The following is a 23,764-nucleotide window of genomic DNA, read 5'->3' as shown; positions in this document are numbered from 1 at the left end:
TTGCTGCTCCCCTGGGGTCCGCCATCTTGAAACAGCAAAGGCCCCTCCCTCTGATTTAGTCAATCAGTGTCTGCTCACTGAGGCAGGCTGGTATTTCAGGGGTGGACTTTTAAGGCTGAGCTTTACTGCTAATCTCTTAAATCTAGAAAACCCTGCTTTCCTTAAACTAAGGACCATTAAAGGTTATGTCAAGGTCTTTAAAAGGGACTGATAGCAGTAATCCAATTTCTAAAGTAAAGTATGATGACAATTATTTCAGGTAGAAACTGTGGTTTAGATAACATGCCTAAGGTTAACCTAGGTTACCCAAGGACTCTAGATAATGTGTTTACCCAAAACTGTAATTTAGATTGCATGCTGTCTCTGCTTCTGTAAATTGCTTTTTTTGAAAACTAGGTTCCTCATTCCAAACCTTGGGGTGAGGTCAATAACTTTGTGATTTTTTTTTAATATATTTTTTTATTGATTTTTTACAGAGAGGAAGGGAGAGGGATAGAGAGTTAGAAACATCGATGAGAGAGAAACATCGATCAGCTGCCTCCTGCACATCTCCTACTGGGGATATGCCCGCAACCCAGGTACATGCCCTTGACCGGAATCGAAACTGGGACCTTTCAGTCCGCAGGGCGACGCTCTATCCACTGAGCCAAACCGGTTTTGGCACCTTTGTGATTTTTTGACTGCCTCTGTTCAGGGACTTGTTGTGGCTCAAAGTTTTTAATGGGAAATGTTATAAAATTGTTTAGCTAGTAAAATTTCTGTCTATGTCTCTTAAAAATATGAATGTATTGCTACTTTGAGGCTATTTGTTCATGTAAATGTGGAAGACTGCAGAAGAAAAAAAAAACCACACACTTGATTTCCTTGAGGCTGAGTGCTCTGACCGATAGTAAAACGCCCTGAGCGGCCACTGGGATCTTTCCCCAAGGGCGCTTGCTCTCTGTCAGAGGTGGAATTGGCCCGCCTAACTAGTAAACATCTCTATTTGTTTGCTGGGAAATTTGATTTGCTATGTGATATTCTGTTCTGCGCTGAGATTTTTGAATTCTGGGGTAGATTTAAAAGGTATTTGTAACTTTTCTAGTCTGATTGGGACATTTAGGGGTAGGGCTCACAATTCCTCAGGGCAGAGATTTTATGGGCCCCCCCTGCCTGTGCTGAATTAAATAATACAGGCCAGTGTCATTTGGCTTGCTGGTTAAAGGAAGGCAATGGGCCCTAGAATCTGTAAAAATGGCTGGGAATAAAGCTGGTTAAATGTATTGAAAGGGTTCGATACCTGTTGCTGCTAGCAAAGGAGGGGCTGATATCTCCTTCTATCACACCCCCTTGAAAGAGGCCTGGTTGTTGCTCTGCCACAAAGGGAACTGGTAGAAAGGCAAGAAAGCAGAGCGCTGTAAATAAAGATTTAAAAGATGCCTTCTTCAGTCTACCACTAGCACCTCAAAGTCAGCCCCTGTTCGCCTTTGAGTGGCATGACCCAGAGGAGGGCTTCAGCGGACAGCTAACTTGGACACGCCTACCCCAGGGGTTCAAAAACTCGCCCACCATCTTTGATGAGGCACTTCATGAAGACTTGGGTGAGTACAGAAGGGAACACCCTGACCTCACCTTCCTCCAGTATGTAGATGCAGCCAACATGGCCAAGGACTGTGAGTGGGGGACCCGAGATCTACTGGCCACCCTGGGGGCCTTAGGGTACTGGGCATCCATGAAGAAGGCTCAGTTATGCAGAGAAAGGAGCCTCCTACTCAACCCTCCAAGTGTGCGGTTCTGCCCCAGTGCGGCCCTCAATCCTGCTACTTTGCTGCCCTACCCTCACTTAGATGCCCCACTACACGACTGTGTGGGAATACATGGACTCCGGAAGGACTTGACCAACCGGCCCCTATCTGATGCAGAGACCACCTGGTTCATGGATAGAAGCGGCTTCGTGCGGGACAGGTGCAGGTACGCGGGTGCAGCGGTGGTCACTGAAATGGACACTGTGTGGGCAGAGACCCTGCCCTCTGGGATGTCAGCCCAGTGAGCAGAACTCGTCGCCCTTATTAAGGCACTGACGCTGGTGGCTGGGAAGCAGCTTAGACCAGCCCAACACCAACTCCTCATCAGCACAGACCAGGAGATTGGGTCTACGTCAGAAGGCACCACCGGGAGACCCTCAAGCCACGTTGGAAGGGTCGCTACACTGTGGTGCTGACGACCCCCACCACTCTCAAGGTAGACGGCATCGCGACCTGGGTCCATCACACTCACGTCCGGTCAGCGGACCCATCCGTGATCCGGGAAGACTTCGTCACCAAATGGAGCATCGATTGAGATCAACGCAACCCGCTCAAGCTCAAGAACATTGCTTGCGATCACTCCTGCTACCGGGAGCCCCCACAATACCGTATAATAGACTTAGATGATGCCTGCATCTTCATGGACATGGCTCCAAAGAGACAAGGACAATTTATAGGAAGGTCAAGAATAGACTTTAGTCATTGTATTGATATGTTATATTGACCTTTGATTATCTTGCACGTTTGAATGTATGTTGGCTATCCTGGAAGAGGACTGTGTGGGGTGAACCCCAAAAGTAAAGGGTGTCTAGCTGCCAAGAGGGCAGGGGCCCAACTGGGCAGGGAAGAGTGCCCATCAGGTTTTGGTCTCTGTTGAGACAGTTGACGGTTGGCAGCCTATATACTGTCTTGCAGGCCTGCGTAACCACGCCCATGTCAGGGATAGTACAAACCTCAACTGTAGAAAGCTGGGAAAGGCCTGTTTGGAATAGAAGGTCTGAGGCATGGTTATGCATAGAAATAAGGTTTGATGCCAACAGTTACTGTTTTGTTATAACTCTGAAGAATCCATGAAAAGGAATAGGCAAGGAAAGTCAGAAAATCTTAGAGCAGATCAGTATGTTTTTCTCCTTATATAATTCCTCTGAAATATTGGCAATGCTAAATAAGTCATGGCAATACATTTCTTTGCATAGATTCAATAAGACTAGTTCCTAATAGTGGTTTTATTAATGGAAAACTTTGACTGGAATATCATGTTTTAAAGAGACCCGTCTGGACTCTAAAGACTTGAAGCCAGTAAGAATGCCACAAAGAAAGCCTGGTATCCTGCTTGGGAGCCCTGAAGATGGCTGGCGCTGGAGCGTCAGGCCCATGCCCTACCATCACTGGCGGTTGGTCAGAGTAGAAGGGGAGCAATAAGGATGCCTCTGCATCCCTGCGGAACCCCGACTCACTCTGGGCCGCAATGAGTAGGAGAGCTACTGAGATGTGCCTTAAAGCCAAGAGCAGCCGTGGGCAAACTATGGCCCGCGGGCCGGCCCGTTTGAAATGAATAAAACTAAAAAAAAGACCGTACCCTTTTATGTAATGGTGTTTAATTTGAATTTATATTAGTTCACACAAACACTCTATCCATGCTTTTGTTCCGGCCCTCCGGTCCAGTTTAAGAACCCATTGTGGCCCTCGAGTCAAAAAGTTTGCCCACCCCTGGCCTAGAGCGTGGGCTCAGGTGGAGTTGCCACAGGTGAGGGATTCACCTAACTCAGAAAATACTGCAGGCAGGCCTGATGGCAGCTGGATGGCTTGGCTTCCTGGCCCTACGGGGCACATTAAGATTCAACCATGAGATTCCAGCAAAGGTGGTCGGTTACCATTCTTGTTGTGTTTATGCAAACATCAAGCCAAATTGAATACAGCCATGGAGGAATTTTAAGAAGAAAAATCCTATTTCAATAGAAGTTGTTAAAGCTAAAATGGTTTCTTTCCCTTCCACCGGACCATTTGTTAAGCATATAGGGATAGTTCAGTTGATAGTTCTGTGTGCCCAGTACGGGCCTCTAGCAAAAATGGAATAGAAAAGCAGTCCATCTCATGATTGAGCCGGAAGTTCCAAGACAAAGGGGGGAATGAAAGGGCGAGGACTACACCCTCCATCTTGCCCCAGGGTAAGAGCTACGCCCTCCATCTTACCTTGGATTTTCCATTTTTGGGCAGCCATGTGCTCGGCAAGGCTTCTTCCTGGAAGTCCAAGCCTCTGCTAGCCACACCCAGGGCTTCTTTAAACTAACCAATGACAATCAAGGGAAGTGTGCGCCATAGATATGACCACATCCTGTGTAACAAGACACAGACTTGCGCCTGGCCAATCGGCAGGGCCCATAGTCCTTTCTCCTCCCCTTATTCCAACCCCCTATAAAACCTCTCTCTACACAGAGTTCTTCCTCTCTGCCACTTGGCTTGCCATTGCGTCGGTGAGTGGGTCGGGGAGCTGAGCTAGCTCGAATAAAGACTCTTTGCTTTTGCATTGGACTCGGCTGGCTCCCTGGTGGGCTTTTGGGGATCTTGAAATCTGGGCATAACGGTATCATTTCATCTTGTCTTGACTATCTGAGATGACTTTGTTAGGTTACTTGTTTAGTCTCTTTTCCTCCAGCAGAATATAAGAGCTTCATGGGTATAGGGGCTTAGAATATATCCCAACATAAGAAAGATATTCAACAAATATGAATGATTAGGTCTAATTTTGATGCTTTCCCTTTGAACTCATGTCAGTCTCATTAAATATCTCTAAGGCAGTATGGTACAGTGGAATGTAGACTCAGAACTGAGTATAAATCCTTTCTTTGCCACTTCCCAATTATATAACTGTACAAGTTACTTATCACCTTTGAGTCTTAATTTACTTCTTTAAAATTGGTATAATAGTCCTACTCTATAAAGTTGAGGTAGGAGTTTTTAACACATTGTTTGCAGGTAGTTTTTATCGCGCGCTAACAGGTGGCGCGGGCCATTTTTGTTAATTTTTTGCATAAATGGCAACGTTCAGTAAAATCACGATAACTTTAGTTTACGTATTTATACGTTACCTGCATTCTACCGCTAGTCTATAAAAAATGTATTAATACGTGTCCTGTGCTCTACTACACTGGTAGAACGTATGAATACGTAAAACGTGTAAACACGTTTCACGCATACAATGTGTTAAATTACATAATTTATATAAAAAGCAATGCTTGGCCTATACTAGGTGTACTGGTTGATAATGCAGATTTTTTTTTTCAATAGATGGAGTTACACATATGTTGATATATATGCGAGTTGATATGTATGCTATTTTGTTGTATTAACAGCAAGCTTCAAAACTTCACATATCAAATTTTTTGAAGGTGTTCACATCATAGATATTTTTACGCTTAAAAATGTCAAATTTCGTGCCAAAAAAAAGCATTTGGGGGAAGTTTTAATTCATCACTTTATTTTGAAGAAAAAAATTATCGTATACTTCGGGAAGCTTATGGTGAACATGCTCCATTACAAGATACTTGTGAACGCTAGTTTAAACACGTTAAAAGTGATGATTTTGATGTGAAAGACAAAAAACATCCAGGTCAACCAAAAAAGTTTGAAGACCAACAATTACAAGCATGGTTGGATTAAGATGTGTGTCAAACTAAAAAACAACTTGCAGAAAGCTTAAATGTTGCTCAACAAACAATTTCCGATCATTTACAAGCAATGGGAAGGACTTTAAAGGAAGGAAAATGGGTGCCACATCAACTGAACGAAAGACAAATGGAAAACCAAAAAGTCATCAGTAAAATGTAACTACAGTGGGAAGGCCTGGGGGGGTTGGGTGGGGAGGGGGTAAGAGATCAACCGAAGGACTTGTATGCATGCATATAAGCATAACCAATGGACACAAGACACTGCGGGGTAGGGGAGGCCAGGGGAAGGTCAAGGGGAGAAAAAAAAAGAGACATATATAATACTCTTTGTAATGCTTTAAGCAATAAAACAAGATTAAAAAAAAATAAAAAAAATAAAATGCAAAAAAAAAAATGTTGCTTCAGTGGCACGAAAGAGTCTTTTTTTGCATCAAATTGTGACTGGCAATGAAAAGTAGATTTATTTTGAGAATCCCAAACGCACAAAATCATGGGTTGATCCAGGTCAACCATCATTGACTGCAAGGTCAAATCGCTTTGGGAAGAAGACTCTGTGTTTGGTGGGATCAGGAAGGTGTGGTGTATTATGAGCTTCTAAAACCAGGTGAAACCATTAATACTGATCGCTACCGACAACAAATAATCAATTTGAACCATGCTCTGATTGTGAAACGACCAGAATGTGCCAGAAGACACGGCAAAGTAATTTTGCTTCATGACGACACACCATCACACACTTCAAAACCAGTTAAAGACATGTTAAAAGATCTTGCCTGGGAAGTATTAACCCACCCACCATATTCACCAGACCTTGCTCCTTCAGATTACCACTTGTTCCGATTGATGGCACATGCACTTTCTGAGCAGCACTTCAAAACATACGAAGAAGTGGAAAATTGGGTCTCTGAATGGTTTGCCTCAAAACAAGAAAAGTTCTATTGGGACAGTATCCACAAATTACCTAAAAGATGGGGGAAATGTGTAGTTAGCATTGGACATTACTTTGAATAAAGCACTTCTGATGTTTCTTTTGAAATTATCATGTTTTCTTTGGTTACAAAATCTGCATTATTAACCGGCACAGCTAGTAATATGTGTCTATTATCTTTTCCTTTGACTCTTTTGTGAATTATAATAGCTAATATTTTTAGGTGTGTTTCGTGACAGTATTCTTTTATTTTTTTTTTATTATTTTTTTTAAAATATATTTTATTGATTTTTTACAGAGAGGAAGGGAGAGAGATAGAGAGCCAGAAACATTGATGAGAGCGAAAAATCGATCAGCTGCCTCCCGCACATCTCCCACTGGGGAAGTGCCCGCAACCCAGGTACATGCCCTTGACCGGAATCGAACCTGGGACCCTTCAGTCCGCAGGCCGACGCTCTATCCGCTGAGCCAAACCGGCTTTGGCTTCTTTTATTTTTTTTAATGTTTTATTGATTCTCTACAGAGAGGAAGGGAGAGGGATAGAGAGCCAGAAACATCGATGAGAGAGAAACACCGATCAGCTGCCTCCCGCACATCTCCCACTGGGGAAGTGCCCGCAACCCAGGTACATGCCCTTGACCGGAATCGAACCTGGGACCCTTCAGTCCGCAGGCCGACGCTCTATCCGCTGAGCCAAACCGGCTTTGGCTTCTTTTATTTTTTTTTAATATGTTTTATTGATTCTCTACATAGAGGAAGGGAGAGGGATAGAGAGCCAGAAACATTGATGAGAGAGAAACATCGACCAGCTGCCTCCTGCACACACCCCACTGGGGATGTGCATGCAACCCAGGTACATGCCCTTGACCGGAATCGGGCCTGGGACCTTTCAGTCCGCAGGCCGATGCTCCATCCACTGAGCCAAACCGGCCAAGGCTGTGACACTATTCTAAGTGTTTTACATGGGTTAATTAATTTAATCCATATAAAAACTCTGTACAATACGAACTATAAGTATCCGGTACACATGAGAAAACTGAGCCCCAGTGATTTTAGCAACCTGCCTAAGATTACACAAGTAGAAAACTGCAGAGCCCAAACTTGAACCCAGCAGTTCCATCCAATTTCAGAGGCAGTGAAATAGTCACTGACTGTCTTTATTTTGACCCCAGGATGAGAAATAAATTTTACATTGTAATCCATCACATGTGCATGAAAGTTTTACAATTTAATACTTACCCTTATTATATGTAGCATATTTTGATAGTTTTTCAATTTAATTAAACAATTTTTAACAACTTATTTAATGATCTATTAAGTCAAAAGCATACTTTGAAAAACCATTTATTTAAATTACAATTAATCTAACTACTCATCTCCAGATACCTCAACTTTTACTAGAAAAACTCTAATGGTTATCAGTTTAGACTTTTATATTTCATTTAAATTTCAGATAAAGTCCTTATTAGTTAAGATGCTGATCACCCAAGACTCTGCTCTATTCCCCACTGCAAACTCTTTTGCAATTACGGAAAATCCATCTGTTATCAAGTGAGATTCAAGCAATTCTTTTACTTTCCAAAAATCATTTTCCTCTATTAAAGCTATTAATACAGGGTGCTCTGTGCTGGAACTATTTATGCACATCTCTATCCTTCCCACTAGACTGTAACACCCTAGCAGCAGAAACCATGTTTTAGAAACACTTTTGTAGTCCCAAATAGTGAATGGAATCAGAGAACACAGGAGCTAGTGATAAATAATTCTGACTTTTGCCCAGCCGGCCATGGCTCAGTTGTTACTCTCAATCCTGACCTCTATGAGCTCACATGTGAGCCAAGTGTTTATTTCTGTAGATAAGGTATATTTCTGAGTGCAGACTATGTGTGAAAAGCTAAATAAATAAAACAAAGAAAAAGCCCTTGACTCAGAACTGTCAGTTGCATGAAATCCTTTTAGAGGGCACCAGGCTGTTCTGCACTTTTCTACCAAGCAACACTTCACTTTCTCCACCCTCAGGGAAAGATTATCCTGGTGTTGTCTTAATCTAGCAGATGCTGAACATTTAGAAAATGGGGGAAATATTACCACCTGTTTACGCTGACTTTTTAAAAAATATATATTTTATTGATTTTTTTACAGAGAGGAAGGGAAAGGGATAGAGAGAAACATCCATCAGCTGCCTCCTGCACACCCCCTACTGGGGATGTATCCGCAACCAAAGTACATGCCCTTGACTGGAATCAAACCTGGGACCTTTGAGTCTGCAGGCCGACGCTCTATCCACTGAGCCAAACCGGTCAGGGCCTGTTTATGCTGACTTTTAATAAAAAAGACTGGTCACCAGCTGATGAGGGGTTGGAGAGAAGCTAAGGTGGGGACAGGAAATGCTGATTCAGAATGCAGCTAGTTTTCAACTGTTTTTTGGGGAAAAGTGCCAAAGAAGTATATGATGGCATGAACGGCTTTTGGGGGGGGGGGGATGGGGGAACAAGGACACATATGTAATACCTTAATCAATAAAGAAAAAAAAAGAGAAGTATATGATCATTCCCAGATGGCCAAGAGGCAGAAGCAAGATAATGTATCCTGCTCACTAATACAACATGCCTTGCCTTAGTGCATGCACATGGAGTCAGAAATATGAATCATGACTTGAGCTGTCAGTTGCTTACTATATAGTCATTTTCTCCTTCTTTATCAACTAAAACCGCTTATTATTGGGGGCAGTAATATCCAAGGAAAGATGACATTTCTTGACCTCCATTATAGCTAGCTGTTAGTCATGTGACAGTTCTGGAAGGGGTGAATGTGATTTCCAGAAAGACTCTTTACAGTATGCTGACTCAGCTAGATTTTCCCATTTTGTCCTTGCCCTCTTCTTTATGCTGCCAAGAATTTCAAATGATGACTGATGGACAAGTGGCTATTTTGGACCATGAGGTGACGTTGAAAATGGAACCATGTTATGGGGCAGAGGAGCTCTATACTGATCTTGGATTGCCAACCACTGGAATAATTTTCTGAGAGAGAGACACATTTCTTGTTTAATCTTTTGCTGATTTGGGTTTGTTAAATTGTTGTCAAGTCCAATCCTGAGTTACCTCAATAGTTTTTGGTATTCATTTAGCAAAGTCTTCATGTCCTCCCAAGTAGGGTCAATTCTGTTAAGCCAATTCTATCTTTCTAACAACAGTGTAAAATTGCTGAGGCCTGTGTTAGGTCAAAAGAGAAAACTAGCCCTGGCCAGTGTGGCTCTATGATTAGAGTGTTGGCCTGCACACCGAAGGGTCATGGGTTAGAATCTTGGTCAAGGGTGCATGTTCCTGGATTGCAGGTTCAATCCGTGGCCTGGGTCGGAGCACGTGCAGGAGGCAATCAATCAATGCCTCTCTCCCTCTCTCCCTGCCTTCCACTCTCTCTAAAAATCAATGGAAAAAAATATCCTCCAATGAGGATTAATCAAAAACACAAAAACCAACTAAAAAAAAAAAAAGAAGAAATTAGTGTTGGAACAAAGCAAACCTTGCCCAATGCCACACAACTGTTTTCTTGGACAGCATCAGGCTGAGGAAGTCAGGTTACCTCACCCTAGGATTTTAAAAGCATGGTGGCACCCTGGCCCTGTGGCTCAGTTGACTGGGGCGTTATCCCATACACTGAAAGGTCGTAGGTTCAATTCCCAGTGAGGGCACATACCCAGGTGGCAGGTTCAATCCTGGGTCAGTCAGGGCTGCCTCCCCCATGCACCTCTGACTGGGGATCGAACCCTCCACCTTTCAGTGTATGGGATATGACACTCCAATGACAACGCTCCAACCAACTGAGCCACACTGCCAGACTTCTACCCTGGCCGGTGTTGGTCAGTGGTTAAGAGTGTCAGCTTGTGGACAAAAGGGTCTCAGGTTCAAATTCCAGTCAAGGGCACATACCTGGGTTGCGGGTTTGATACCTAGGCCAGTTGGGATGCATGTGGTATGCAACCAACCAATCAATGTATCTCTCTTACCCACTCTCTCTCTCTCTCTCACTCTCTTTCTCTCTCCTCTTTTTCTCTCTTCCTCTCTCTCCCCCTCCCTCCCTTCCACTCTCTCTAAATCAATGGAAAAATATCCTCAGGTAAGGATTAAAAAAAAACAACAACAAAGAAAAATCAGACTTCTTTTAAGTTGCCTCCAGAATACTAGTGCTATATTAAAATGAATTACAGCTCATGGTATTGTTATAAAATACTTTAAAAGAGCTGAATTCTCAAACAGGCTGAGATATATTTTGAATAAGAAATTAGTAAAATGAATGTGTTACTGTTTTAAAAGCATAACAGACAATAATTAATGTAGGGTTGACAATCTTTAAGATGAAAAGGCGGAGGTAGGAGTTTTTTCATTACAATGCAGATAAAATTGAATAGGATGGATTCAACATAAAAGTTTTAATAAGGCAGATGTCAAGCAAGCATATTGACTTCTTAAAAAACAAAAAAAAAATACAAAAGTTTAATTACAAAAACATTTGTACAGAAAACTTGGCAATTCAACAGTTCCAAATATATGTACACATATTTTTTCTAAAATTTAATTTTGTTAGAAATAAAACACTTTGTCTCACTTTCCTTAGCTGCCCCTTGTGTTTTAATAATAATAAAAAAAATCTGTAACATTGAATAGGGAACAACTGATTTCTTGAGAAGACCATAAATGCAGTAATATCGATAAGGTTATCGGAAAGCATGAATTAGGTATCATGTTAGTCTGAAACCTCATTTGCTACCTCCTGGTTGGTCACAGAGGAGAGAGGAGGCAACACAGACGTGCCTTATGGGACCTGATGGTATTGTGGCAGTTGAATCCCAGTCACCAGTGAGTTAGGGATATAGGTGCTGGGAGAGCCAGCATTTCAAAAGCAGGCTGCTTATTTTGTGAAAATGATTTCAGACTGTAGGCTTTTTCAAGATCTCATGCATTCCTGAATATGCAGATGTTTTAAGTCAATGTCAGGTGTTCTATATCTAGAGTCAGGAGAATGATGATCTTGGACTAAGTTATAACCTTTCCTGGTTAAGAGCACTCTAACATAGCAGCACAAAACTAACAGGAGGAAGAAACAAGAGAAATATCAGGAGGAAGGAAAATCAGAAGGTATCTGGCAGAGGGCAGTCACAAATTCCCAGAACTGGCTTGGATGTCCTTCTGCTATAGACAGTGTGTTTTAGGTTGGATTTAGCAGGCAAAGAATCTGAGAGAAGTGACAGCACCAGCAGTGACAGGTGAGAACGAACAGAAAAATACGGAAAAAAAGCAGATTAGTAGGCTAGGATTATAGCAATAAGCCATAGATAATGATGGGCTCTTATTCTAAAATATTGCCAAGTGGTGATATGTGGGCTTCAGTGAATGGAAATTTGATGTGTGCTCATATCAGACATTAAAAAAGGCTGTCCTACCTGGCTGGTGTGGCTCAGTGGTTGAGTGTCAACCTATGAACCAGGAGATCATGGTTCAATTCCCAGTAGGGACACTTGCCTGGGTTTCACGCTCAATCCCCAGTGTGGAGCATGCAGGAGTCAGCTGATCAGTGATTCTGTCTCGTCACTGATGTTTCTGTCTCTCTCTCCCTCTCTGAAATCAATAATAAAAATACATTTAAAAATTAAATTAAAAAGGCTATCTCACCACCTCTTTGGGCTATTGAGGAAATCAGATAAAAAGACAGGATGGTACAGCAATGTCACCAGGGGGTTTCCGACTTGCACCCTGATTTGTGAGAATGTTGTGAGGAGGCCACACGTCCACCTGCTTTAGTAGTGTGGTGCCTGGACAATGGGCTGAGCATGCCTGGCTTTGGTTCCAAAGACCAGAGCTGCAACACACAGTCTTGTGTTGTAGAGCATCAAGACAAAAACCAAACCTTTAGGTGTGAATCAGGAACCCCTCTCTTCTTTTGGTGTTTTTTAAAAAAATGTACTTACTAAAGGGGGAAAAGGAAGGAAAGCCTGTCCTTTTGCAATAGCTTCTACAGTATGGTTATAGAAGGAAGACAAAGGACATGGGAATTCCTCTGTGTCCTTTCTTGTCAGCTCAAGAGACTATTGTGATGACATCTCTGCCTATCCACATCCATGAATCAGTGTACCTAAAGCAGAGTCAGTTTTACTTATGATAAACCTTTTTTTCCCCCCAATGCCAAATGAGAGACTACTTTTTCTGTTCTCTCCTAATTACCAATGACTTTTTCCACAGCAAAAAGCGCTCCAGAAGACATTGTCGACAGATGGGAACAGAAGAACCTGGGCTGGAATGCAGGGTATGTGTAGGAGTTAAGCTCAGAAAACAGCAGGCAGTACTGAGGAGGAAGGAAAGCTTATTCTCAGGGTAGCAATCACAAAGCCTCCACGAGGGCTGGAACCCACTGCACACTGTGTGGGACAGGAAACAGTCTCCACCACAGAACCTAGTTAAAAAGAAGCTCCTTTCTTTGGAGTCAAGTAGGCTAAAGATAGAAGATTGGGCCTGTCCAATAAGAGAAACTCTCCTTCAGAACCCTGCTGAGCAACAAAGCCCAGAGGTCAGAAAATGGAGATGTGTAACTTGGTGGGGGTTAAGGGAATAAAAAGAACAACCAAAGGCATTAAAAAAGTGACAGGTAGATAAGAAAACCAGAGTGCCACTAATAAAAGGGTCCAAATCTGTAGAACAATGAGAAGGCTTCCTTTATGCTGCAGAAGATGACAACAGATTATATGCAGATCCAATTTAACAGAAAAGCAGATGATAGAAAACTGAAGACTTGGGAGAGTGGCTGCACACTTTCAAAGCTTCGCAAAGAGGATTCCATAGGAAGCTCATAAACATGTTCTTTTTGCCGCTCCCTCATATGGCTTTCTTGGTGAAGGCATTTAACTCACAGCTGATAGTTCCTTCACAAGCAGAGTCATCTGTACTCCTCTGCTTCTACTCAGTTCAAATTTTCAGAGATGGCTTCTCCTTCCTCACATCTTGGAGCTCTAATACCTGTAGGTGTGGGGGAGGGGGAGAAAAGGGGAGGAGAGAGAGAGAGAAAGAGAGAGAGAGAGAAATGGGGATGTAGGAAAATTGTTTAGCTGAACACAGATAAGCAACTATCAGGGACAAATCTGATGAAAGAAAATTAGTACTCTACTTTAGTCCAAAGAGTAGATGGTCAATTAAAATCATTTTTCTTTAAGTATAAGTCTAAGAATCTCTGCATGTGCATATATTATGTACATATGATCAATAAATCTTGTTACACTGATAAAAATGCAATCACTTAAGTTTTTTTTCCCAACCCTCAAACAGCCAGATATTTATCATTCAGTTAGATTGAAATCAAGCAACATATGGATTTTGATAGTTTGTATATAAAGTGGTCACTTGTCAACATGAAATCACCTCCGAGGCCTCTGAGAGCCATTTTTTTTTCTAGGTACAGGTTAGCCACAAAGAAAGATGCCAACTGGGATAATTCTTCCATTGCAAATCTATAAAAATAACTTTTTACTTGGTTGACCAAAATTTTATAACATTATAATTACTATATTGTCATTTTTTCTATTTACCTCTTATTTATCTTAATGCTTTCATTCTAAAAATTTTTAGTGCTTTCCCCTTACACATTTCCCACCTCCTTAATAACATTTTAGAAACTCCACTAATCCAGAGTTTTGATATATGTGTTCTATACCTGGATTCTGCAGTCGTTTACATAGCTATTTCCAGGTAAGACATTTTGCCTCTTTGGAACTCAGTTTCTTTATATATAAAAATATTAGAATTTCTAAAGGTCCCTTCTAGTGCTAATTTGCTCCTCTAATACGGGAGACCATTAGCTTCCCTTCACTCACTGGCTCCTGACAGTGGAACCACAAATGCTGAGGACATCAGGCCTAGGTGTCTGTACATATTTGTATAATGAAGCCAAGCTAGTATTAATTGTAGTATTTATAACGTTTTGTTTGACAGTTTTGAGGGTCTGGGGTATCCAGTTTTAGTTATGATTGCATGGCTAGACTGTAAGAACCTGTAAGTAATAAAATAATTCATTTTCAGGTATTATTTTTTCAAGGGCAAAATATTTGTAGTTTAAAATAAAGAATAATAACATTCTAGGTTTTCAAAGACACTTTGGCCCTGGCCAGTGTGGCTCAGTGGTTGAGCATTGCCCCGTGCACCAAAAGGTTACTGGTCCCAGTTGGGGTATGTGTGGAAGGCAGCAGATCGATGTTTCTCTCTGTCTCTTGGTCTCTCTCTCTCTCTCTCTCTCTTCTCTCAAAAACAAACAAAAAAAATTGGTAAAGACATTAAAAAAAAAAAGACACTTCAGAAAAGATACTATAGTTTATATCCCTAAGACTGGTAAAGTATTAGGACCATCTTATTATTAGCAAAATGCTCAAAACAGAAAACCACTTTTGGCTCAAAAATAACTGCCCTATACCTATGTGAGGCGACACCATGTTATCTGTTATTGTGTTCTTTCACAATCTCCTACACTGTTTCTCCCAGCTCTCTTCTCTCTTTTCAAGCCCACAAGAAAACAATATGTGAAAATGAGAAAGATGATGAGCTCCTTAAAAATCCCAGGCCTAGATTTACAAGCTGTTGCCTTCACAAAAAGCATCAGTAATGCTAGTGCTTTATTCTGCAGGCAGTACGGCCATATCTTATAAGTATAGTCCCTTCCATCTAACCACTTACTAGAAAAACAGTAGTTCTTTCTCCATCAGAGCATGGCTGAGGCTAAACTATAATGAATTGCCTTGTATGGTTATCATCCAAGGGCATGGCCAAGAAGGATAAAGACTACTGCTTTTGTTTCTGCTAGCAGATATTGCCTAATTAGATAAAGAATCATGGGAGCCCTAGCCTGGTGCTAGTTTGAGCATTGTCCCAATACACCAAAATTGTGGGTTTGATCCCCAGTCAGGGTACATACAAGAATCAACCAATGAATGCATAAATAAGTGGAATAGCAAATTTCTCTCTCCAATCAATGAAATTTTTAAAAAAAGAATCACTGATTTTATTTATTTGTATAAATAAATACTGAAAATGAATATGAATATGTATATGAGTGTGCTCACATACCTGCAGGACAAAAAAATAAAAGATTCAAACCCCGGTTTGGACATTTTAAGGAGCATATCCTGCTACCCACTCTTGTTTTAGTATCCATATATTAGGATTTCCACACAGCTTGTATGTCTGTAGGCACAGAACAATTTAATTGACAAAGGGCTGTCAATTTTGTGGGATGGCATACTAAAGGGTACTCTATCTCTAGGAATTTGAGTGTATAAATACATGTTCCATTTAAAAAATGATACCCGATGACTGACCATTGGTACCAAAATGTTTACATGGGCAGATCCCTTCTGGAAATGTACTTTCTGTCTCCTCTGAAAGGACATAACACATACCATTAGTAATATGTTGAATATACATATATTTTATCCTCACCCAAGGATATGTTTATTGATTTTTTACAGAGAGAGGAAGGGAGAGAGAAAGAGAAACATTGATGTGAGAGACACACATAGATTGGCTGCCTCCCATATGCATAGGGGATTGAACCTCACAAATCTAGGCATTTGCCCTGACTGGGAACCAAACCTGCAACTTTTTGGTGTATGGGATGACGTTCAAACCAATTGAGCCACCTGGCCAGAGCTGTTAAATATATTTTTAAAAAGCTAATTTTCTCTCTCCTCTCATTTTTACTTATTGAAAATTTATATTTTAATTAATTTAATCAAGGCACTAACTGTTTCACCGTAAGGTTAGTCCACATTAACTCTTAATATACAACTGTCACTCTAATATTCAATGGTGAATAAAAAGCTTCTTATATATGTAGGTTTACATACATACAATGTCTTGTTGCCTACTAAATGTAAATTACCATTAATATTTCCCAGGGGAAAGGAAGCTTAAAAATTAAGTGATACTTATTTTGTTCTCGTATTTAAGTGCTGTTTTGGGGGTGATTTCCTCAAAGTTTCTCACTCACTCTTCAAAACTCTTTGGGAAGTTAGCACTCGAGAATACGGAGAATGAGTGACAAAGCTATAATGAAGGTCCAACCAGAAAAATCATGCTCTTTCCATTAAACTATGCTGAAGCATACATAAGTAAAACTGTTTTGATTCTGTTTTCCAACATTATTTACTACAGTTAGCCAGTATGCAACAGGAATCTTGAATCAAATCTCCAACTCATTTATTCAGTATAATTCTAAAGTTTTAGTAGTACTGATAAAGTCGAAGGCCATTTTATTTTTGAAGTTGTGCTGGCATATAAGTTTATCAGTGAGCACTCACCATTCCTTAACGATCAAGTCTGTTTACAACTTCTCGAACAGTAGCTATGAAGTTTTCATTGTCTTGGGGATTAGCTAAAATAATACTGTGCAGTCTGTTCATATATGAGTCAATGGTGTCCAGGGTAGGTGTCTCTCCACTTCCTGACATAAGATAAGAAAAAAAAGTCAGAAAATCCTCCCTATTTGGTTCGACCATAACACAACTGAATCCACAGCAGAAGAAATTATGCCTCTAAATCAGTGGTTCTCAATCTTCCTAATGCCACGACACTTTAATACAGTTACTCATGTTGTGGTGACCTCCAAACATAAAATTATTTTCTTTACTACTTCATAACTGTAATTTTGCTACTGTTATGAATCGTAATGTAAATATGTGATATGCAGGATGTATTTTCATTGTTACAAATTGAGCATAATTAAAGCATAGTGATTAATCACAAAAACAATATGTAATTATATATGTGTTTTCCGATGGTCTTAGGCGACCCCTGTGAAAGGGTCGTTCGACCCCCAAAGAGGTCGCGACCCATAGGTTGAGAACCACTGCTTTAAATGGTCTTCACAGACAAAATTTTAATTTCAGAGGAGAGATTTTTTTAGACCTCAAAGAAATGAAATCTACATACTCTAAATAAACAGATGGGTATATAATTGCTCTATTTTGTGTATGATTAGCTGCATTAACAAAAGGTTAGAGACTTGCCCAGTTTTCTTCTGTGACTTACCTCAACATGAAAAGATATATAATACTAGTGTTTGTTTTCTTCTTCCTTTCCATTAAAACAAAATTACAAAGCAAGCAAGTACACTTTTCTTATGTGCTCTAAATCAGTATTACTGTTTCCATTGTTCTAAATATCAAATTAAACCTAATAGAAAGTAAGCCATATTAAAATATAGCTGGAAAAAATTTAAATGACCAGAGAACCTGAGATTTTGGGTAATTTGTAGCCAATACTGAGATTTTATTGCATGATGCACAAAGAACCCTGAGGGTGAAAACACCCTTATTTTATGGATTTTTCTCTTTGGGGGAGACTTCAGCCTCACCATGCCAATCCTATTTAATAAAGAGGTAATATGCAAATTGACCATCACTCAAACACACAAGATGGCCACCCCATGTGGACACAAGATGGATGCCACAAGATGGCCAGCAGGGGAGGGCATTGGGAGAAACCAGGCCTGCAAGGGAGGGTAGTTGGGGGTGATTAGGTCTGCAGGAGAGGGCAGTTGGGAGCGACCAGACCTGCAGGGGAGGGCAGTTTGGAGTGACCAGGCCTGCAGGGGAGGGCAGTTGGGAGCAACCAGGCCTGCAGGCGAGAGCAGTTGGGAGCGACCAGGCCTGCAGGGAAGAGCAGTTAGGGGAGACCAGGCCAGCAGGGGAGGGAAGTAAGGGGTGACCAGGCCAGCGGGGGGGGGGGGCAGTTAGGGGAGACCAGGCCTGCAGGGGAGGGGAATTGGGGGTGACCAGGCCAGCAGGGGAGGGCAGTTGGGGGTGACCAGACCGGTAGGGGAGGGCAGTTGGGGGTGACCAGGCCGGCAGGGGAGGGCAATTAGGAGTGACAGGGCCAGGAGGGGAGGACAGTTAGGGGTGACCAGGCCAGCAGGGGAGGGCAGTTAGGGGCAACCAAGCCTGCAGGGGAGGGCAGTTGGGAGGGACAAGGTCTGCAAGGGAGGGCAGTTGGCGGGGGGGAACCATACCTTCAGGGGAAGGCAGTTGGGGGCAACCAGGCCTGTAGGGGAGGACAGTTAGGGGTGACCAGGCCAGCAGAGGAGGCCAGTTAGGGGCAATCAGGCCGACAGGGGAGCAGTTAGGCGTCAATCGGCCTGGCAGTGGAATGGTTTGGGGGTGATCAGGCTGGCAGGCAGGTAAGTAGTTGAGAGCCAGCAGTCCTGGATTGTGAGAGGGATGTCCGACTTCCTGTTTAGGCCTGATCCCACCAGGATAGGGCTTAAACGAGCAGTCGGACATCCCTCGAGGGGTCCCTGATTGGAGCAGTTGCAGGCTGGGCTGAGGGACACACACCCCGCCCGTGCACAAATTTCGTGCACTGGGACTCTAGTATCAATATAAACAGCACCTCCAACTTTCTGAAGTGCTCAGGTAAGGATGGCATTACCAGGTAAGGGCATGCTGGCAAAGCTGCTGGTCAACACCTGCCGCAGGGTCTCTAGGTGCTGTTGTAAGACAGTGTTCCGGCTTCGCTCCTGGATCACATCCACTTCCAGCTTCTCCACTGCTGTGCGCATGCTCTCCACGTGCTTCTGCAGGGCTGCATTCCTCTCTTCAAACTCCATGTTGGATTTGCGAAGCTGGCGAAGCTCTGCCTCCCGAGCTGAGGACATCCCCCCAGATACACACAGAACACATGGAGTGCTAGGAATCTCTGAGGAGTCCAAGTAATTTTTCCAAGGACGTTCTGCTTAGCTTTCTCTAATTTAGCCCACCTCATTACTCTATTCTCATTGTAGCCCTCCAAATAGCAATTTGGAATGAAACCTCTGGCTCCCCAGAGCTTATTTAATTCTTAAAGCTGGTCATATTCTATACTTAAATTTACAAGGAACAGTTGCAATTCCAAGTATTTTTGTTTGTCTGTTTGTTTTAAACTATGAAATGAAAAGCCTGAGGGGTTCCACAGGGGAACAGTGGGACAATGGGTAACCACGGCTTTGGGTTCCCATCTTTACTACAATGAGGTCAAATTTTGCTCTTACATTACATTTGGGACACCGATGTAGGCTTTCATTTGTATAAATGGTACCAGGTTAATAGTTCAAAAGCAACTGAATTAGTGATGTACATTTATTTGTTTTGATCCAGAGACTAAAGCAGTTTTGACAACACTGGGCTAGTTTTCCTTCACTGGTCTTTGAGTAGTTACCTTTACTAGAGAGTAAAATACAAACAATTTTCTTCTTCCAGACCAGTCCTAGGATTTGGAATATCACTATCATTGCTTTTGATCAATGTATTCCTCCTGAGAACAAAATTCCCTGTCACAGACATGAGTAACACAGAATGATACTTTGGTAATCACCTTTGCTGTGGTTCAGGAATTCCTCTGTAAATATAGGGATGTCAAAAACAGATCGTTCCTTTATTTCTGTTTCTTTCTGTGAAGCAAGAGAAACAAAACAATTCTGGTCAAGATGGCTGAATACATAAACATTGAGCTTGCCTCTTCCCATGACGACATTAAATTACAACGTAATTATAGAACCACCACTCTTGAGAACCCCTTGTAGACTAGCTGAACACAAGTCCTATAAATAAGGATATAAAGAAGAAGCCACATTAAGCCAGGTAGGAGGGACAAAGACACAGAACAGGCAGATCCCACATGCATGTGTGGTGGTTAAGAACTGGGAGAGATATCTCAACTTTAGAGGTCCAGACATGGATCAAGGGGACCTAGCCCCACACCTGGTAACCCAGCCCAGGTCTCCAGTGCTGGGAAGAGAAGTTCCATAATTTCTGGCTGTGAAGACCAACACAGATTGTGGCTGAGTGAGTTGGAGGTCGCTGGAGTCCCCGGGGTTCTGCTTAAAGAGCCCGCACACAGACTTACACAGACTCACTTGCTGAATTCCAGTACTGGGGCAGCAGCTCGAAATTGCCAGGGACATACAGGGAGGAAATGAATTGCCTACCTCAACGGCAAGGGCTGCATGGGCATCTTTCCTCCAGACAGATGTGCTGTCAGAGGCCATTGTTCCTTTGCAGAGTGCCCCTCTGCCCCTCACAGAGTCAGCAGATGGGCCCCATTTTGTTCCTCTGCTGAGCCCTTCCCCATCTAGTATGCAGATACAGGCAAGCACCAAATATGAGTCTCCATCCAACTCACCCTACCCTAGGGATTCCCTGAGAACCTGCACAACCCAACTCACACACAGGCCTGAACCCCTTACAGAGGGTATTCCTCACATGTGGCTGGTCTTGGCCAGTGCTGCGGATTTCCCTAAAACTCTCTGAAAAGTCCAAAACCCCGCAAAAGCAGCAGCTGGCCTTGGCATACCCTATACCAGTAATGGCGAACCGTTTGAGCTCGGTGTGTCAGCATTTTGAAATACCCTAACTTAACTCTGGGGCCGTGTCACATATAGAAATTTTTTGATATTTGCAACCATAGTAAAACAAAGACTTATATTTTTGATATTTATTTTATATATTTAAATGCCATTTAACAAAGAAAAATCAACCAAAAAAATGAGTTCGCGTGTCACCTCTGACACGCGTGTCATAGGTTCACCATCCACTGCCCTATACCCATACTAAGTGTCTCCCAGACTGGCACTAGTGGCAGTCAGCCTCATTTCGTAGTGTGGCTTCTCCCAGGTACCTCCTGGGAGTCCAGTATAGACAGCTATCAACCTCAGATAACTCTGTAGCTCTTGCTAGGTAGGTCTAGGTCAGGCACAGGGAGCAGCTTACCTAGGACTGCACCTGAGCTCCTCCCAAGAGGCCCAGGCCCAACACACCCAGTGGCTGGCTTCAGACCACACTAGAGCACCACCTCAATTCGCTCCGAAAATGATACAACAAAAGGGTGGAGTCAGCAGGCACTAGAGCCCTGCTACAGTGAATCTCACTTTAAGAAGTCAACCCTGCGTAACAGCTTGTCTGTCATAGTCAGGGCCAGTCCTCATAGCCAGTCAGGCTAAGGGCCAATCCAAACCACTGATGTGCTCAAATACAACAGGAGAGTACACAAGCCACTCAAGGAACACTGCTGGAGCACCCAACTCAGGTGAACAGGGAAACTGCATCATTGGGTCCTACAGGACACCTACTAAATAAGGCCACCTGCAAAGATTGGAAGACACAGCATATCTACCTATTGTGTAGAAGCAAACACATGGAGGCAACCAAAATGAGGAGATAAAGAAACATGTCCCAAATGAAAGAACAGGAGAAATCTCCAGAAAAAGAACTAAACAAATGGAGGAAAGCAATCTACTAGATACAGAGGTCAAAACGCTGGTTATAAAATGATGATCAATGAAATCAGAACAATTCTCGGGGGGAAAGAGGTGTGGGGGGGTGTGGGAAGAGACTAGAAAAAAATCGTACACCTATGGATGAGGACAGTGGGTGGGGGGGAGGTAAGGGCAGAGGATAGGTTGGGAACCGGGTGGAGGGGAGCTATGGGGGGAAAAAAGAGGAACTATCATAATCTGAACAATAAAGATTTAATTAAAAAAAAGAATAGATGAACTCATTAAGAACTTACACAAAGAGATAAAAACCATAAAAAAGATCCAGTCAGAAATGAAGAATACATTAGACAGAAAAATTGGCAGATTAGATGAAGCAGAGGTTCGAATCAGCAATTTGGAAGACGAAGTGGTACAAAAACAATCAAAACAGAAAAAAAAGAATAAAATTAAATAAGGATAGTTTAGGAAACTCTGGGACATCAACACTCATAGCACAGGAGTACCAGGAGAAGAGGAGAGCAAGGAATTGATAACCTATTTGAAGAGACAATGACAGAAAATTTCCCTAAAAAGGCAAAAAATAAAAAAAAATAAAAAATAGACATACAAGTCCAGGAAGTGCAGAGTCCTAAACAAGATGAACCCAAAGAGGCCCACAGCAAAACACTTCATAATTAAATTGCCAAAGGTTAAAGACAAAAAGAAAATCTTAAAAGCAGCAAGAGAAAAGTAAGTTAGTTAAGTACAAGGGAGCACCCATATAACTGTCAGCTGATTTCTCAGCAGAAAATTTGGGGGCCAGAAGAAATAGGCAGGAAATATTCAAAGTAATGAAAAGCAATGGTCAACAAGCAAAATTACTCTACTAGCAAGGCTATGATTTAGAATAGAAGGAGAGATAGAGAACTCAGACAAGAAAATGATAAAGAAGTTCACCATCATCAAACTAGTATCACAAGAAATGTTAAAAGAGGGAGGAGGAGGAGAAGAAACTAAGATGGCGGCATCGATAAACACCGGGAAATAGTCGCCTCACACAACAATTGACAAATACCCCAAAGGACGGAGCAAACATCGTCCAGAACAACAGGAAGGCTGGCTGAGTGTAATTTCTACAACTAGAAGAAAAGAAAAGCACGCTGAGAGCCAGAGGAGCTGCGGAGGCTGAGTGCAGAGGTACGGTGGCGGCTCGCACGCGCGGAAAGGGGGTGGCACCTGAGGACGTGGCTGTCTTTTTGAATCACAAGCTCCCGACTGCTCTGAACTCCAGTTCTGGGAAGTCTCTGGGGACCCAGGTCTCATACGGGGAGAGGCTGGTCTGTCAGGCGGCAGCGGGCGAACTTGAGGCGGATTTCCCTCAGAGGTGCTTGCAGCCGTTACCAGGACACTGAGACGCGCGACTCCGGGCTCGGAGAATCAGCCATAGCTTCTTTCTCCGCCCTTTTGACTCCCTGAGACCCCGCCCCACCCAGGCTGCGGCAGAGGCTTTTGCATATGAATGTACCTAACTACAGCCCAGCCAGGCAGACCTGGAACTTCCAAGAGAAGGCCCAAGGCCCCGCAGCGGCTTGCATTGCTTCACAGCTGAGCCTCTTCGTGGCTCCGCCTGTGTGGCCTCAGGCAGGGGCTGAATTAGCACCTCCTTAGATCCAGGAGCCACTGTACCCAGTGGTCAGAGGGGGACCATTCTCCCACTTCAGACACAGCTGCTTCCCACAGCCAATTGGCCTGGAGGTCAATTCCTCCCAGTGATCCTACAACAACCAAGGCACCAAGAGTGCACCAAGAGTGCCCACCCCAGGTAACTGGGGAGGCTGAGCCACTGGGCCCTACAGGACACCTGATGCGCAGGGCCACTCTATCAACACAGGGAAGCAGCCAAAATGCGGAGACAAAGAAACAGGTCACAATTGGCAGAAACGGAGGAGGGCAGACGACTGGATATAGAGTTCAAGGCCACGTTTATAAGGTTTGTCAAGAATTTTATGGAAACCGCCGATAAATTTAATGAATCCCTCAAGGAGTATAGTGAGACCATGGAGGACATGAAAAAGGACCAACTAGAAATTAAGCATACACTGACTGAAATAAAGAATAAT

The 23,764-nt window shown here is 42.7% G+C and overlaps 1 protein-coding gene across 2 annotated transcripts in view; it reads right to left on the bottom strand.

The window, feature by feature from the left end:
• Window positions 1-10,793: 10,793 nt before the first annotated feature.
• Window positions 10,794-23,764, bottom strand: part of HMG20A (high mobility group 20A) — a 145,278-nt gene continuing 132,307 nt past the window's right edge. For both annotated transcript variants that reach the window (XM_081084623.1, XM_081084624.1), the window contains 4 exons: window positions 19,766-19,841; window positions 18,845-19,060; window positions 16,717-16,859; window positions 10,794-13,390 (listed from right to left, as the gene is read on the bottom strand). In XM_081084623.1, the coding sequence (XP_080940749.1) occupies window positions 16,723-16,859; window positions 18,845-19,060; window positions 19,766-19,841 (429 nt within the window). In that variant the 3' untranslated portion in view covers window positions 10,794-13,390; window positions 16,717-16,722. The remainder of the gene's footprint in view (window positions 13,391-16,716; window positions 16,860-18,844; window positions 19,061-19,765; window positions 19,842-23,764) is intronic.

Source organism: Myotis nattereri (genome assembly GCF_964212035.1).
Source record: "Myotis nattereri genome assembly, chromosome: 1".
In the NCBI taxonomy this organism is placed as follows: Eukaryota; Metazoa; Chordata; class Mammalia; order Chiroptera; family Vespertilionidae; genus Myotis; species Myotis nattereri.
This window is presented reverse-complemented; position numbering and strand designations above follow the sequence as displayed.